The sequence below is a fragment of the Pseudopodoces humilis genome, chromosome 3 (genome assembly GCF_049639895.1).
Source record: "Pseudopodoces humilis isolate 2021_Gansu_Grassland_sample_001 chromosome 3, ASM4963989v1, whole genome shotgun sequence".
NCBI classification, from domain to species: Eukaryota; Metazoa; Chordata; class Aves; order Passeriformes; family Paridae; genus Pseudopodoces; species Pseudopodoces humilis.
The window spans coordinates 56,673,273-56,691,908 of record NC_142202.1 but is presented as its reverse complement, the minus strand read 5'-3'; the positions used below and the strand labels follow the sequence as shown (position 1 = coordinate 56,691,908).

The following is an 18,636-nucleotide window of genomic DNA, read 5'->3' as shown; positions in this document are numbered from 1 at the left end:
CCTGTCAATTTAGCCTCTCACTCATTATTTTGCTTTGGGATAACTGGTTTCAAAAAGAAAGAAATAAACTAGAAGTTTCATATACATTAAAATCATAAACTGAGGCTTATGTGAACAAGGTGGGAAAACTTCACAGAAAATTTTGAATAAAAACAGCAATACCATTATTTTTAACTAGCTTCCTTTTGACAAGAAACCTTTTCATTCACAGGCATTCAGAATAGTGGGAATACCTGCCCACACATACAGTCATGCCCACCTGCCTACACACTACACACCTTTAGTAAACAATTAAGAATGTTTCCACTTCTAGATTTGCATATTCAGGAGAAAATAAGTAGTTAAAATCAAATTTCAGAAACCTTCACAAGTAGGTTACATTGTCAAAAATCTTTGCCTTGCTTTGACTACAGTAAGAAGCAACTGGTAAGCATTAATGGGGATGAAATTCCTCTGTGTATCCTCACATTCATTTTGTTTGGCAAATAAGTTATTTATCCTTCACAATGGCTCCCTTCCTGATTATAAGGGTATCTTTCATCTTTCCTCCTCCTTTCATCTCTTTTCCCAGTATATTGGATGTGTGCTGGAATAGAATCAAATAAAAAAGTTGTATCAATACACAGGGTAATGCGCTTTAGGATTTTTGCATCTTTGCTGGAAAACAAAACACTTTGGACAGTTGGAGAATTATTTCTTTGATGAAATGTTGCAGATTCATTTATTTGGTTGCTTGTTAATTATTTTGATCCTTCTTTGGGTGTTTTCATCCATAGTCTTTCTTAACCCTCCCCTGTATATTTTACACCCTTGTTTCTCAAAAAAATGCTGAGCATTATTTTCATCAGGAATAAGGAGAAGACATCCAGGATTCATCCATTTTACCTTTCTGCTTGCTTTATTTTTAGCTTCCCTTGTGCCTCATTTAGAAAGCAGCATCTGTTTTGCATTCTGTATCACATGACATCCTTTATAACAAGCCACTTTAGAGCATCCTTCCTTAAGTATTTTGAGGGAGGCAGAAGAGACTCATCAGTACTTTGCTGCTTCTTTCTCATTGCACTGTCATGAACTGGTAATATGTCATTTATGTGGTGCTGCTCTGTATTGTCAGAGGACTCATTTAATTAATTTTTATTAACAGTCCCTTAACTGAGTTTTTGAAAGACAGATAAAATTACAAACACAGCACAGGAAGGGCATAGGAAGAATGTCTGGCAGATCTATACAAATAGATGTATTGCTTCAAATATTCCCTGTGCTGCTGAACAAGACATGTAATCTGTAAAGGATTATGTGTAAGAGAGAGAAGGATACTCAGAGTAATACTGAAGCTTGTTCAAGTGGTCAAAGCCAGTAGAAATGGAAAAAAATAAAGTCAGACACATGAAATCACATGAGTGCCTCCAAAGTGCCTCACCCAGACACTCAATCAAAAATAAAATAAAAATTGTCCTAATGACTGTACTCTGGAAGAGAGAGAAGGCTCCTTCAGGAGAAATAGCCAACAACCCACAAATCCCTAAGAGATGGGCATAAAAAAGTGGGAGACCACAAGCAAATAAGGTGTCCTAATAGCTTCAGGTGCTCAGTAACACAAAATGCCCATGTTGCATAAGGATCATCAAGTCCCACAGCTGCATTTCCACTCAATTGGAGACTTATTGGTATTCCTGAGTTACCACTTTGAATTCCTTTTGAATCTGTTTCCAGATAACTTGCTGGTAGGATACGCTGAAATAATACAATTAAAAAATACCTTTTAGTGAATGTGGCCTGTCTTCCAGAGCTCCCATCCCTTGGCTTAATCAGCAGGTTATCCTAATTTGGATGTAGAAAGTCCACCTGCCACAAGAAAGCTGTTAGCTGAGCCAGCTGCATCAGTCAGTGACCACAGTTCCTTATATTACTGATAAATGTGCTGCTGCAGAGTCTTTAGTAAGAACAGATTATTTCACCTTTTTCTGAAGGAAATGTCAGCAATCATTTCAAATTATTTAAATACCATTTCCTAATGTTTTACATGCACTTTACAAAAAGCTACAATTGAGAGACTTGCTTTACTCCCCATCTCTCCTTTACGCAGGAGAACCACGATGGGAGATCTGATGAATACAGACACCTACCACATACATGCACGTGTCATGCTGGAATGAGGTACCTTCAAAATTCAAACAGAATGGCTGCAAGCATTTTTATTCCAGGATAGAAATGGTGTTTTCTATGTAAACTGAATCTGCTCTGAAATGCTAGCTCAGCCTATGCTTACTTTTGTGACTGGGAAACACTTAAAATCACATTTTCTAAAAGGAAAACAACTTTTTTCTTTCCTTGGGTTGTTTAGGCCAAGTGGACCATTGCATTAAAGATATGTTCTAAATTCTGTTTCACTGACACAAAAGCCATGATAATCCAAAAATGTACCTTCTTGTAGGCCTTTCAATATGATTTCCAATAAAGTTTAAAAAAAAATAGTAGTATATGAGATGAATCCCAGATATCTGCAGTTAATGTCTAGTGGTTTCATTTTCCAGGGATATACTCATAAAAGTCCATTTTTAGGGGTCTAAAGTAATCTTCATTTTATGGGGCAATTAAAGACTTCTGTTTTGATGTTGTCTGCTGTTCTCTGTGGGATTGATTCAGAATCGAATACATACTGTAGAGGAAAATTCAGCATGACAGTTTGCTGCTGGCATTTTTCACGGAGAATTGCAGTATTCTCCCAGATGGAAAAGAAACTTACAAGGGAGTTTTATTTTTTTAAAGGTCTGTATTATAGCTAACCATTCCTCTACTTATCACTCCAGGTACATGGAACACTGCCTGGTTTTGGAGTCTTTCCACTTTATAAAGTACAAGTTATGTTAATATTTTTTGACACTTTGAATAAGAAAAATTCTTACATTTTATCAAATTCAAGACAACTGACTGCCCTTTGATTATTTCCAGACCCACATAATAATCAGTCACAAAGGTAATACAGTATGAGATTTAGGGTTTGACAGACGTGTCTACAAATGAAAATCATATTGCTGGAGCTGTATCAGCCCCTGTCTCTCTGAGGGATGGCAGTGCCCTGAGTGCAGGAACATCTTATTTGCTTGTGAATCAGCTCCACAGTGGTTACAGTTTGCTATATTTAGTGTTTTGTAGGTAAGCCTCTGGTATTTTCACTTTGCTTTATATCACTCTAAAAAAACAGAAGTGACTGTCCAGAAGCTGGGTTGAGAAGTGACCGAGGTATTTGGGCAACGAGAGCTAAGGGAGGGATGGCAGGAGCATCTGTCTCAGCTCTTGCTCCAAGTCTTGCTGTCCTTGCTGGTAGCCAGTCCTAAAGCTGGTGTGGTCCCTTGGTGGACTGGGGAGTGGCCAAACAGGCTCCCTCTTGGCAGCAATTTGGGTGTAGTTGCTTGTGCTCTGGAAGCTGTAACTCACTGCTGCCCTGGGGAGGAGCCTGGGCTCCCAGCCCTGCCTGTCTCAGCCCTCTCCGAAAGAACAGCAGCGTCAAGGGCTGCCTTTGTTTCCTTTTAAAGGGGTCTTCACCCCTTAGCAAAGAGACCATGAGCCTTAAGCCTCAGGATAAGGTAGTCAAGGGTCAAAATCTTATGAGAGGAAATGAGTAATAAGGACGTCACAGACCATCTCCTGCGTTATTTGGAGTTGTGCCCTGGGTATGTCATCGTTTTCCCTTCTCTCTCACTGAATCTTCTTTTTTTATAGATATTTTTAATAGTAGTCTCAATGACAGTGAAATGAATGAGTGCAGTACCTGTAAAATGCCATCTTCCCCTTGGAATGGCATCCATCTGTAAATGCACTTAGAACAAACATCTGCTCCCAGAAATAACTTTCTGGTCTGTGCTGGCTTTTTCAGTGTCTGCCAGGCTTTTCATCACCTTCCCCAGTAATCCCAGCAGGTCCACAAAAAAGTAAAGATCCATATTTGTGTGACATTGCAGCCACTTCAGCTGCCTTGTTAACACTCAAAAGTTATAACTGGAGGAGCAATGCAACCCTATTCACAAGAAAGAGAAACTTTTCTGTTGTGAAGGTTATCACTTGTTAGTCACACATAATCCAGGTTACTTCTACTTTATAATCTGGATCCCACAAAAATTAAAATTCATGTAAAGTACCTTTTTCAGCTAAAATTTGAATTGGTGGGTAAGTATCTAGTCAGTAATCTTGAATAGCAGAATGTTACAGAGACTGTCCTACAGCTGCACATTAATATGTGGCTGTTGCCTTCTGAACACAAAATACTGAACTGGGTTTTAAATATCAGCTTGCACACAGTAGTATTTTGCATAGGCTTGCTGACTTAAAATATGTGTTTAGAGCTGATTGATGTTATCAGAGCTCTGCTGTTATCCCTAAATCAGTTTGGCAGACGGTTCATATTCTTTAGCAACTTGACCACTTTCTTTCTCTCCATTTAATTAAAATTTCTTGGATCATTTTTCACAGGAACAGTTTTAAGATTCTTTACATGTTACCATGTTTCTAATATTTGAAGTACTGAGAAGGGCAAGAATCTTTAAGTTGTCATGTTCATATAGAATTTGTATCTGTAAATCCGAAGTCTTGTCTCTTGAATTTATCAAGAATTTCAGACTTGTATTTATACCTGTATTATGTCCCTGTGGTGTCATGCATAATTTAAAAGTTATCTGAAGCTGTCTCCATACTGCCTAGAAACTAGTTTTTCTTTAAAAATATTTTCAGTCAGTGAAGAGATGCTGCCAGGCATTTATATTAATACTTCTATAAAAGAAGGAAGTACTTTCTCACATGTGATTAAAATGTGGAAGTCATTAACGCAGGAAAGCCATTGAGTCCAAGAATTTAACAGGACTTCTGGAAGGTTGTAGCCATCAACAATATACAGGGTAGTAATTAATACAAGGAAGTAATTTGGAAAAAATGCTAAGCATAGCGCTCAAGGATTCAGTTGGTCTTCAGCTATCAGCTCCCAGTTGGACAGAGATTGCTTTGTCAACCTCCATAGTTTCAGCTTTTCCCCGTACAGCACCAGCCCGTGCGCGAGACAAAGCCCTGGGACACGCACATTTGCTGTGACATGGGACAAACACGCTCCCTTCTGCCTGCCTTCTGGCTGATTTAAAGCGTGCAGCCTCTGTAGCCATTGATCACACTGCGCCAGCTTTCTGTGCGTATACAACACCCCGCTGCTCCGTGCACGTAGGAAGCAAGGCACTGGGAGCTTTTATTACTAGACTGAGCCAAATGGAAAGATGATGTTCACAAACAAATAAAGCAAAGTAGATGTAGATACTCCCCTCCTTCTTCTAGCTTTGACAGCTCTTTCTCATTCCTGTGTTTCAGCTGTGGCCAGGCACGTGCTCTGCACTATCCTGCAGGGTCAGGCACAGTTGCAGCAAAGCAGCAGGAAAAGGAAGAACATGCAGTGGTGCACAGGGATGAGAGTAAAGCCTTTTCTGTATGCACCAGAGAGAAATATCACACTGCTGGCACTGCATATCTCAGATTTGCTTTGTGTCTGAGACCCTGAATGAGCTGTGCTGACTGGAGAGCTCTGCTCCAGACTGTAGGAAAGAACATCAATGCCATTGTATTTGGCACCTGTAGTAAAGATGTGATGCAGAGAGTAGACATGGAAAATAAGCGTGCTGCAGGTAATTCGTCCAGAATGGGATCAAGGAATGCTTGTGACAGCACAAATAAGCTCCCTCTGAGTTTGTGAAGCTCTTTGTCTCTTTAATTTTCTCAGGGAAAAAAGAAAAAGCTGAATTTCTTGATAAATTTCACAGAAATAAAATCAATTTAAAAATAGCTTTGCTGACAGTATTTATTCTCACAGTCTGAGAAAGGTAATGTGGAAGATAGATAAAGCAGGAGGAAGATAAAGCAGCCTTTTCCTACAAATAAACAACAAGTAACTTTTAAATGAGAATGACTATATGAATTCCAGTTGCTGGAGGGGATACTGCTGATGAGATTGCTGCAGGATCCGTGGCTGCATTCAAGGGAAAAGCACTCTTGCTCACCAGCAGCCTCTGTTCAAGGAAAGTGCCCAGACAGGTGGGTAGCAACAAACTGCTGAGGCACTGCAGCCCTTCAGGTGAGTTTGGTGCCATCTTAGGGGGATGTGTTTTCATGGGAATGCCTACAGACATGCCGGGAGGGAAGGAAGAAGGCTGGACATTAGCGGATGTGTTAGGGGTTGTGTTCGTTGTGCCTTGGCTGAGCAGTGGAGTTGTAAATGATTTCTTTGCCAAAAAGGAAAGTTCATTACAGACTGCCCTTGTTTTGATTAGGAAGAGTTGGGGGGATGTACCAGAAGAGTAAATAAAGCTTATGGCTTTGCCTGCTAGTTTGTTCACTTTGGCATTAGAGGGTAACTATGTTACCATTCTTTTGTTTTTAGTCTTTTTTAGGATTTACTCTGGATGTGCACGAAAACCTTTCCATGATGGTTTCCATTGTGAAAGGTTTCCACTTTTACAATTTTTCTAGTGCTTGAAATGAAGTTCCCATAGACTGTGTCTGTACTAGATGTTTGTCAGAATAAAAAAAAGCGTTGTGCTAACTTGTGTTGGGATGCAGAAATTCATTACCTACCTTTTTTTTTCTTTTTCTTTTTTTTTCCTTTCATATACTTCATTTGGGAAAAATACTATGCACAAAACATCTGTTTGGCGGTTGGTTTGTTCTTCAAACTGAAAGAATGGGTTTCCAAATGGAGCTGATTTTAATTAGATGGTTTAGCAACATTTTGTTACTTTTGTGAATATACTGTTATCCCTTGTTTTATTGCGGGAACTGTGGTTAGGGAAGTGATTTACTGCAAGTTCATAGAGAACAAATTATGAGAAATGGCAAAAGCTGTATAAAAATGCTGAAACAGCATTCATTATGTAATAGAAAAAGGTGTTGCATGCAGTGTTATTTTTGAATTTCAGTTATATGAGACTAAGATAAGAATCAGTTACCAATTTCAAGTTCCATTATCCTGGCAGCACCTCAGCTCCTTTTGGCAAATCATTTAACCTTCTCTGCTTCCTATCTAACAATTTAAAGGGGTGATCTTATTTTATTTATTTCTCAGATGTACTTGAAGTATTTCATTCATATGTGTAAGTACTTTAAGAAGAATTATATTTATAAATAAAAAAATACACGTCTTTATTATATTATGTAAGGATACACATTTGTAGGAGAAAGATTGTGCTCTCCATCAGTTAACAAAATTTTATTTGATTTCCTTTGACAATTAAATCTGTCTTGACAACTTGTTAATTCGTGGTTGGTTCCCTCTCATGAACAGAAATTAGGGTTCTTAGAGAAACTCCAAAAATCAGTACAGCCATAAGAAAGTTAAGTCCCACATTCATGGCTAGAATTTTTTCCTTACAGCTATTAGTGCTGTTAAGATGGCTTACAAAGCAGCTGGCTCTTCTGAACACTTGAGTTCATCACAAGTCAGTAGCTTTTAGCCTTTTTCAAAGTATTTCTATGTTCCTCCATTTTCCAGGAGAGGTGTGAGCTCCAGCACAGGTTATTCAAGGCTTGCTTTTCTTAGCAGCCTTGTGAAGACTTCTTAAAATAGTGGTTCAATAGACTACAGGAGGAAAATTGCTGATCTAAGTAATATCCTTCTTTTTTCAATTTTGTTCCTCGTCGAAAGGGACTGCAGTACATTCTGGTATGATCCTAGAGGAGGACACACTATATTCAAGTGTGTAATGCCAGAGTTCTGCGGTGGAATTGTGACTCAGAATATCTGATTTAAGCAGCCAGTTTAACAATTTGGCATCCTTGTCTCCATCCAAGCTGGGTTAGGAACAAAAAGAAAGGAAAATGTTTTGAATTCCTCAGTGCAGCTAAGATGGCATTGACCAAGTATATCAAAACAGTAATTTCTCTGGAGAGCACAATTGTGTAGGGTTAGAAAGCACCCATACCCAAAATTACAATATAAAATGCTTCTTTGTCATTGTCTATTTCTTGTTTGCTTCAGTCTGTCATGAAATAGTGTGTGTTAAGTAAGTTTAATTTGTAAAGAGCAAATAATTTAAATTGTTTATGCAAACAAGAAGTGACTTGAGAAAGTAGGTATAGGAACTTGAATTAACGAGGTTAGAGATGCTTACAAGTCAAGGTTTGCACATGATGGCAGTACAATGATAGTGACTGATGCTCTTGGTGCCCACCATGCTTGATCATTCTTTGGAGACAAGCTTCCCAGGCTCTTCTTTCTGACGCTTCCCGTGATACCTACAGACCAGAAAGCAGAACTGCACCTGTGATGTGTACATCCTAGCTCTTATTGTTTCCCAGTCCTGAAAACTCGGTCATGTCTACTTAGATGGGACTAGCAAAGCATAGTCACCTCTTCTACCACTTTTTTTCACTTCTGTTGTTTTGAGGTGGTTTCCAAAAATGTAATACCCTTTAGCGCCACAAAAGTCATCACTGGCACTTAGTTTAAATCAAGTAATGAGACCAAGCCAGTTTGGCAATTTAACAGTTAAAAAGAATTAATTTTAAGGAGTCCTTTGCTATAATTCCGTTACGTCCTTTAGAAGAATTCTTCCCATATATGTACGCTGACACACTCACACATGCACATACATCATCTTTGCCTGACAGATGTTTCCTAGGAAACTTTACTTACTCAGGTATCAGTGGATCCAGTTAATTGTAACCAAAAGGGCAGCTGTTTAGTTAACAGTTATACAATCTTTTTTGATTTTTCCACGTTGTAATTTGCAATGAAGTGACTGGATGATGCTCCTCATGCTCTTCTAGTATGGTGTGCTGAGAAGGGTAAAATTTGTTGCGTGTCAAGCACACACATTTGCTTCACATAGTCTACTGCTGCCACCATCTTCAGCTTCTGGGCTGTAATTGAGGCTTTCTCAAAGTTATGAAGATTTTAACCAAAATGTCGTAGCGAAGATCAGCAGCACAAAGTGCGACTTGCTCCGAGAGTTTGCAGAACAGCACTTCTAAAGAAACACTTGCTACAAAATAAACAGGTTTCAGAGGAAATGAGGGGTGCTCAGTCCCTGAGCAAATACAAGGCAGCTGAGATGGGTCATCCAAGATCTCTCCCGTCCAAATACCACAAAACTTGTTCTGTTTTCAGCAGAAACTGAGCTGCTGGCACAGTTTGGACACCTCCTCTTTACCAGGAGACCCAAACACAGGAGAATTATGTACACATGAACATCAGATTCTTTAAATATTCTTTAAATATTCTTTAAATATTCTTTAAATATTCTTTAAATATTCCCGTTGCTGAAGCAGCACTTGAGTAAAATGCCTTTATCCTCTGGAATATTCCTTCAGAGGCCCATTTCCAGCTCTGTATGATATACTGGACACTTTTCAAGAATGGGAACAGCCCTGGGAACGTCTGACATCAGGGCTGAGCTGCAGGGAAGGATTTCTTCTGGATGAGGAGGTGATTTTGTGCAAGAGGCCGTGATCAAGAGTCCTCTGCCAGGGATTCAGTCTAAAGCCCAAGAGGGAAAGGAAAATCAGGATGTAGGCCTTGGTCAAGGGAGCAATTACTTCTGGAAATGGATTTGAGTGGGCTGGGATGAAGGAAGTGTTCTGGAACAAGTCACCTGGAGTTTTTAGTCCTTATTTTTTTCTCACCCCCTTCATTTCCTTCATGAATGTTTGTTTTTCTGAGGGGTTGTTTGGTTAAGTTGGGTTTTGTAGTTTTCATTTTGGTAGTATTTTGTTTATCAATTAGCCTGTGTAGGGCAGAGTAGTCTGTGAAACATGGTGTGGATTGTATAGAATATGGTACTCTCAACTAACACCATCTATCGTGCTACCTCAGAGAGGTGTGTTTTTCAATTCAAATTTAATATATTGTTTCCATTGTGGTGTTATAACGGGGACCATTTTCTTCTACTTCAAGTGTGGTTTTATAAATTCTAAGATGAAAATGAGTTGAGAGAATTCTGCCAAGAGGAACTGCTGTCATGTATGTGAGTCATAAATATTTTACTTAATTGGGGAAATTGCTCATTCTGTTACAGATTATATCTATTCCTAAATATTTTATTTAATAGCTAGAAAAATGTCCTTTCTGGGTCTTTGGTGCCTCAGCACATCACTAAGAGCAGCATTTGAGTTCCAGTGGTATTACACTGACTGATTCACCAAGAAATCCCTTGCTTCCTTTGGGATATGCACCCACAGATCTCCAAAAGCTGTACTGGACAGATGTGGACTATTGTGTGTGTTTTGTTTATTCCCTAGGGTGCCCAGGAGATCACTTTTGGGTTCAGATCATTTCCATTCAAGATGAGTAATTTGTTGGATCCTGGTAATCCTTCAGAGGATATAGCAGGGCAAAAGTTGCTTCTGCCTAACTTAAGCACCTGGCAGCAAGGCCAATTCAGATTCTCTAATCAATATTCAGTACTTTTAAAACTTCATCCAGATGCTGGGAGCAGAGAAGCAATGTCCATGCATTTTGTTATTGTAGATCCTTTCACAAAAATCGAACAATTGCCAAGAATGTGTAAAACATCAGAGGCAATTATAATACAATAATTGATGCCAGATGGACTCCTGCACCTGATATCAGTCAACATGCCAATGAAAACGAGCCATTTACTGCAAGGAATACTACAGCATATGTTGGGGTAGCATCAGCATCTTTTCAAATACTATTTTAACCATTTTGAAAGCTGATAATGTGTTGAGTTTCTTGCTGTGGTTATTCTTAGATATTGCAGCAAGATCCCTTTTTGTTAAAGATTTCCTGAGAAGGAAATACGATCTTCGCTCTGCCTAACTCTAGTGGCCATTGTCAGGTTTGGCAAATTTTCCTTAAAACTAAAAAGTAAACCATTATTTAAACACTAACTAAAGATCATTGGTTAGCTGCTTTCAGAAAGCAGCTTGTTATCTTCAGGCAATGAAAATAGTGAGATGATATTTTCTTAAACATTATGTAGTTATTAAAGTAATTTTTTAAAAAATATTGCCATTTCCAAAATTTATTAGTTTGTAAAGGTTGATATTAGTTGTAAAGGTTGATATTTTTTGAAGGAAGCATGAACTTGCCTCCACTATGTATCTGCTTTTCCTAATACGGGATTTGGAGGTTTGTTTGCTTTTAAGAGGTGGTGAAAGGTCACTTGAGTATCACTTCAGGCTTTGCTATGGTATCATTCCCCTCTGTAATATGTGGTGGGTGCATGAGATGAAGACAGTATTGTGCATTTTTTTGTTTTGGCCATTTTGTTCTGATGTTCTTCTTGTAATTATTGGGGTGGGGGTGAGAGTGCTGTTTTCTTAACTATTCCCTTTTTTTATTTTCATGTAATTTTTTTTTTTTTCTGTCATTCAAACCTGAGCTATCTTTAAAGTGCTAGAGCTCTGCAGGCTGGAGGAGTTTTCAAGTTCTGTGGAAAAAACTTCAAGCTGATCCTGGAAATACTTAGTATATGCTGCCTAATCTTTCTGTACCCTTTCCACACTGAGTGCCTCTGTGTGCTGTAGGACAGTCCAGTTTGAAGATGAAGTAAGTGACTGTCCGCTGGAAGTGTTTGCACAGTCGCATGCTTCAGGGTGCTGCGGTCCTACCCACCACCCTTGCTGCATGGACAGAGTCTCATGAAGTATTTCCAAGTGTAGGTTTGAAATGGAGAGTGCAGGGACCATGAAGGATCCAGTAAAGAGATCTGCAAACACTTCTCTGGCCATGCAGCACAGTGAGGTGCCTGTTAATCTCTCTCTCCTGCTCCATGGACTGCAGTTCCCCTGGTGCCAGCTTCCAGTGCGTGGCCAGCACCACATGTGCCTGTGGGAGTCATTGGCACTCAAAGCACACCTCAGGGCAGGCAGGACTGGAGACCTGCCAGGATTTCTTCAGAAAGTTATTCCATTCACCTTTGCCTGCCCTGAGACTGACAGATGCAGTGAAGTTGAGCAAATTCCTGGTGGTGGATCTGTCTTCCAGAGCTCTAACTCACACTAGGAAACGTTATTGAAACCCTGAAGCATAGCTCCTTCGTGCTGTGCCTCAGGATTCCAACAAGTTCTGGCACGTTGACCATAATGCATACAGGTTTATATGACTATTTATAAATCTCTTGAGTTTCCTCTTGTATTGTTTCTTGTTTCTGAGGGAGTGTGGGATATGCAATTCATCCCATCAGATTTTATTGAGGAGTTATCCGCAGTCATGTGCATGCTGGATTCTCTTGAGAAACAACATCTGTTTTCTGCAGTATTTCATGTTTGAAATGGTTGTGAGTTGTCGTAGCTTGTTTAATTAACAAAAGGATACAATTAAAAAATGGGAATTACTCATATTTCTTGTCAAACACAATGTTAACTCCATAAGCCACAGAGAAGGGAGGTTTCCTCAATAAGCTATTTGCTGATTTTTCAGTATTTTCTAATGAGTTGTTTGACGTTATTTATGTAAGTACAGATTCCTCTGGTTTTCTTTCTCTATTCAACAGAAACCATGTTATGCCTGTAAAACAGACACTTCTTGTCTTATAGGTGAAAAAGACACTAAACATGAGTTGGATGTGGTCTTTGGGACCATCTGTTTTGCAAATTGTGCCATTGTGCTAACCCTGTTAATAAGGCAGTCTCAAGTTCTGTTAGGATCTTTGCATATAGATAAATGAAAAAAATATAGATACATATATGGATGAATACACGCTCAAATGCAGGATGTCAGCCACTGATAGGCATTTGTATGATAAAAAGAGGAAGCTAAGCAGCATAGCTCCTCGTGGAACAACAACAAACCTGGCTAGCAGAGTCTTGGTGCTTGACTGTATATAACTGTTATGTAGATCTCATGGCCAACTCAAATTACAGGTCAACACATAACTGTAATTTAAATGAAACCTAGTTACTCTTTCAGTAACTTTGGATGCGTTTGTGGAGAGGATGTGGAGCAACACTTTCATATGGCTGTCTTGAAAATAACTGGCATTCTCCATTTGTAAGGAAGCTCATTATGGTGTTTTTGTTCAATCATGTAAGTAAAATTCTGGAGGATCATAAATGCCTAATATAACAGTAGCCTTCAGCCATTCTTAACTGAAATTGTATTTTATCTTCCATCAGCTGCGCATTTCCAGTGGAGTAAATGATCCTTAGGATAAGCTGACTGTAAGACTTGCTGCTCTTGCCTCCTAAACACAGAGAGCCACAGTAACAAGTAGCATTGTATTTTTCACATCATCTTTCTGGAGTTGATTCGCTCTCATGGGCGTACAGACAGTTGCAGAGTTTGTTGAGAAAATGGTCTGTTCCCAGAAAACTAGTTCCTATTCATTCCTAAATTATTTATATAACTTTTTTTCTTTTTTTTATCCCCTATGTGAAGCATTCATATGAATTGCATTAAGCTTTAAGGTACCAAGCTTATGCCTTATATTTTCCTCCTCCCAGGAAAAGTGTGATAGTAGCAGTTTTGTTTAAATTAAGTACTGACTATTTCACCCATCTGAATCCAGTTTGTGATTTTCAGTGAATAATGTGTTGTCATTCTCTGCCTCTTATCCTGTTCTTTTCTCACAGCCTGGCTGTGTGATGTTGCATAGCTACCACTCTACAACCCAAATGTTGTTATATTAGAGTGGAGAGTTGTGCTGCTCTCTGGGCAATATATAGAGGATGTATATTTTATGAGATGCCAAGCAAGCTGCTGTATGACTATAAATTTCTGTGGGTTTTTCTCATGCTGTACACACCTGCTGATTACCAAAGTGATTTATGTTTTCAGCATATTTTCTCTTGTGTTGCTCGTTCTGCTTTTTTCAAGTTCTAAAACTAAAGTAATTTTAGTAATTAGCTATTTCAGGAAGCCTTGGAGAGGTGGAGATAGTCTTCTGGGCACTGTGCAGGTACAGAATGTGCTACAGCCTGGGGGTGGTTGTCTTTCCCCCTCTGTGCACAAAAATGTGGATCCCTTAGGTCAGGGAGAGGGATCCCCCTGGATCATGCCTGCTGGGGTAAAGACCAGCTCTCTTATTAATGCCTTCATTCAGCATGATGGAAAATAGTGAGAGGGAAGAGGATCATCCTGAGCCTGCAGCCATGTGGAAAGCCAGTCAGGTGAAGCCTCACTGCAACCTTGCAGCAGACTGAGCCCTCTTTTCTTTCCTGCCTTTGTGGTTGAAGGAGAGAAATAGAAGGCTGGAGAGGGAGTAATTGGTAGTACTTTCCTCAGGCAGCCATCTCCGGTTGACCTTGAAGTAATGAAAAAGGGATAGAATCTTCTGCATGTTACCTCTGTGTGTACAGATAATGAGAACAGAGAGTAATGACCATAAATCTACTTGGCTTTGCCTGTTTGAAAGTCTGGGCCATGGGAAAAATGACAGAACATATTTTATTTTCAGTCTGTAATTCACATAAGTATTTGTCCCAAAGTGTTTCTTCTGGAGGGTTTTGGGGTTTTTTTGCCTTGTACTTCATTTTATGCGGCAATGGTTTTAATTAGAATAAATCTATTCCCTTTTGTTGACTTCAGTTTTCAACATGAGAATAGTTGTATTTCCCAAACCAGCAATAAACTGGTTTGATATTTGCATTCTTTTAGAATTTTTTTATATAACTTCATTAGTTAATACAGTAGAGTAATACTGGTGTTGAACTGGGCCTATGAAAGAAAAAAGCAAGTCCTAAATATAAAATACATATGTAGGACTTCTATTTAATATTAACAACAACAATAACAAAAAAAAAAAAAAAAAAGGAAAACTCTTCTAAATTAGCTACAGTTTAAAAAAAAATACAGCTTTGAATTTGGGAGTTTGCTTTCAGATGTTGAACCACAATACACAAAGTAACCAGAAAGTTGTCTTTGGCAGTTTGTTCATTCCCCTCCCAGTGAGATGTAATTCATTAAGGCAGTTCCTTGTCAAACATTAACTCAGAAACTAGAAGGAATCTGAGACAGAAAATAATTAAGTAACCCTAATGATGTAGTAGTCCAACTACCGTGGCCAATGGATAAAGAGTAGTAGCAAGGTGTTTTCGTACTTAGCTAAGATGCCAAAGCAATGTCAGCCAACAAATGATGTCATGCAGTCAGAGGCAGGGTTTGGTCAACGCAAACTAACAGTTTTGTCTTTTAATCTTACTACATAAAATAACAAAACATCAGGAAGGACTATATTTAAAAACAGAGGAAATGTACTGAGCCGCTAGAAGAACTTGTTGTTGCATTGTTTTTCCTCTGAGCTAGATCTCAAGTGAGATGGTGGCTGCGCCAGTACTGAGCTCCTGAGGCGCCTTTCCCCTCCCTCAGTATAGGATTAACCTCTGGAACAGCAGCAGCATTTACTCTCTGGAGTAAATGGGACTGTGCTGGGGAGGTCTTATATTTTACTTGTATTCCCATGATGGAGTCATTACATGAGTGTTTGGACAAAGTTGAAGCATAAGGGAGATCCTGACCCCTTCACTGAATATGCAGCAGGTCAGGTTGAGAGAGTGAAACGCACAGTATGACCCAGAGCATGGGGGGCCTGTACGTCTGGCACTCTGGAGCAGCTAGGATGGTGGTCATAAGTTTTCCCTCTTTCCAGGCCAACTATCCTGTTAGGGCTTGCCTTTGGCCAGAGAAAACACTGTAGCTGAGCTGTGCTTGTTGGGGAATTAGGGAGGATAGAGGGAGGAGGTTGCCTGGCTTTGAGCTCTCTGCTGGAGAGCTGGAGGTGATGGCTGGCCACAGTGTCCTCTGGCTGCTCCTCTGGCGCAGCCTGGGGCCTGGTGGTCATCTGGCCATGTGATTTAGTTCATCAGCCAACCAACCCTGGCCACAAAAACATGTATTGACATCTGTGTGTTGAAAAAGGTTGGTTGCAGTGAGTGTCAGAGCCAGCTCCAAGGGGGGGAACATTCCAGAGGTTCCCAGAGTGAAACTTCCCTCTTCCAGCAAGCTGTTTCAGCTCACTCATGAAGACATACCCTAATCTGACCCTTTCTGTAGGTTACTGTGCTTGGAGTGTTACTGGTACTCAAGCCAGTATAATTCTTTTTTCTACACAGCCGTGTTTGTAGGTTTCCTCCTCTGGTCAGGTTAACCACCAGTCTTCATGAACTCTGCTGACTTACTCTGGTGAAAAGTTTGTTCCTCAAAATTTAGCAAATAAGTTTTAATGCTTGAGGACTCACAGCCAACAAGCAGTCAAGCAAAGTTGAATTCCAGGTTTGTTTTGAGAGATCGTAAGGTCTTTCATCAATTTAGGTATTAATATAGGGCCTATTATAGGAGGGGCATTCTCCACTTCCTCCACTTAGGAGGTTAAAATATCCTAAGGGTTTAAGGAGTCATTAAGCCCAAAGGCTGTTTTTAGAGTTCCCTGAATTAGTGGAAATATAGTGAGATATTCAGGGTGTTAATCCAAAGTGACCCAAGTGTATCCAAACTGGTCCTGTTTTAAAACTGTCACACAGGCTCAGCCTTAACACTGTGCCAGTGGTGGCACTGGGAGTGGGGAAGCCCTTTCTGGATGAAGGGTCTGAAACAGAAGAAAACTAAGCAGATCAGAAAACAGCATTATTCTGCCAAACCTGCTCTCCAGACATCTTTGCAAGGGAGAAGAGAGGAGTCCTGAGGCAGGGAGTTGGGAAACAGGGGAACTCTGATTTAAAGGGTCTTAAGCTGTTGTGGGGTACCTCAAGATTTCCACATTAGTCATGTGCCTTTAATTGCTGCTAAAAATGTCAATTTCCAATAATAGTATAAGTAGCCTGAGCAGAGATGTAGTTAACTGTGTAATTTAAATCCATGAAACTATTGACATGTTTAAAAGTATGCAGATGCTAGTGTCTTATGCTAGATCAGGATCTTAATTATGCATAGTTTGAGATAATTGGGTTGCTTTAGCTTCATATCTCAACCTGTTAATTCTAACTACTAAATTAGGATTCAGCTGTAATTCCTGGATGCTTAGTAGAATTATTTCAATTTGCTCCTGACATTAGGTAAGTGTTGTGATTAATTCTGCTTCTCTATTCTGGTTTTCTGTGGGAGAGGTCTGAGTTCAAATTATTATCACCTGGTGATAATAATATCACCAGGTAAATTCAGACAATTACATCTTTGCCCTTTGCTTTGTGATTTTTTTTTTTTTCAGGAGATATAAATGGATAAATGTTCTGGATAAACATTTTGAAGAACAAGCAAGTTCCAATTAGTTATAGAAATTGTTCTTAGGTTGCTGTGCTAACAAAACCTATTTTGTGGCTTTTGATTTCTCTTTCTTGTCTTTTAGAAGCTTATACTTAAAAATCTTTTTAAAAAGTACCTAGTTTGACTTTTTCACCAGAAACAAAAAATATGGTAAAGATCATATCTGTGGTTGAGCCTGTGTTGAACAATCCAACCTTTCTCTTAATCTAAGGTTTACATGTGAGGGTAGACTGATTATCTGCTTACAGGTGCAGGAATATAACTGAATGTCATTGTTCCCACAGATGAGCACCATGCCAGGACTGCCCACAAGGCCATGCTTCTATGACATTGACCTTGATCCCATCACAGAGCAAGTGAAAGGATTGTTTTGAGAGTGACATCCAAATTCAGGTCAGTCAACAGCCTGTATTTTCCTGTTCCAGCTTGGGGGAGGATGTTTGTGCCTAGTATGTGTGTAAGAAAGGTTCTCAGGAGTTTATCTAGATTCAAGAAGGATTTCAGACACTTTAGGGGTGTATTTCATAATGTGCAATTTACCACATGGGTTTCTCATTTGCTGAACGGTGACCAGCACTTTGCTGTTCTCCACTAATGGTGCCTTTTGGATTTCCTGGCTCTGCCAGTTTGGCATCAGGAGGAGCGAGCTCTGCAACTGCACCACTCTTGGCTGTGGAAAAAGCCAGTCTGAAGAAACCATGTCATCTTACCTCAAAAGAAATACTCTTTGATACCACACTCACATGGCAGCGTGTGTCTGTCATTACCTAGATATCATGGAAGATATTTCTCCGTTTGTTCATGAGCTCTGCTTTGTTTCTTCATGTTGTGTTTTCATAGCTGCTGTCATCTCTCTTAAATGGTAATAAGCATTTCAGGAACACAAAGCTGTCCTCTTAGCCTGTTTTTCATGCTGGATTCTCTCCCTTTTCCTCGAAGGTTGCAGTTCCCTCACCACCTCCTCCCTTTCTCTAAGTACTTAATCTTCTCGGTGTCCTGCTTTAATTTTGTGCAGCACATGTTCCTCACTTAAAAATACAAGATGTTATGAAAATATTTCATGCTACTCCATTTTAACCTTTTAACATAGTAAGTGGAGTAAGAGAGAATGTAACCCTGACTGAAACAAACCATGTGTGCCTGTCATGGGATTCTCTCCTTTCATCACTTAGCTCTCTCCCCCAACAGATTGGTCTGGACAGCAAAAGGGTTTTTCTTTTTTAAGACAGAACAACACTGTTACTATGAGCTAATAGGACTGTGATGGGATCCCAGATCAGCCACAGCTTTGAGGTGGATGTGCCCAGGTGCTTCAGCCCTGCTTTAGCAGTCCTTTCTTACTATGGATTGAGTGAAAGGGCTTTCATTTTCTATTTCTGTGTTTTGATGGATTGTTCAGAGGAGGGGAGGGGTTTGCACAGCCCAGCCAGACCAAGTGAACACTTGCC

The 18,636-nt window shown here is 39.6% G+C and overlaps 1 protein-coding gene across 2 annotated transcripts in view; it reads left to right on the top strand.

Annotated features, from left to right (window-relative positions):
* Positions 1-18,636, top strand: part of MTHFD1L (methylenetetrahydrofolate dehydrogenase (NADP+ dependent) 1 like) — a 143,936-nt gene that overhangs the window by 119,717 nt on the left and 5,583 nt on the right. For both annotated transcript variants that reach the window (XM_005518641.3, XM_088053208.1), the window contains one exon: positions 17,473-17,581. In XM_005518641.3, coding sequence (XP_005518698.3) covers positions 17,473-17,562 — 90 coding nt within the window. In that variant the 3' untranslated portion in view covers positions 17,563-17,581. The remainder of the gene's footprint in view (positions 1-17,472; positions 17,582-18,636) is intronic.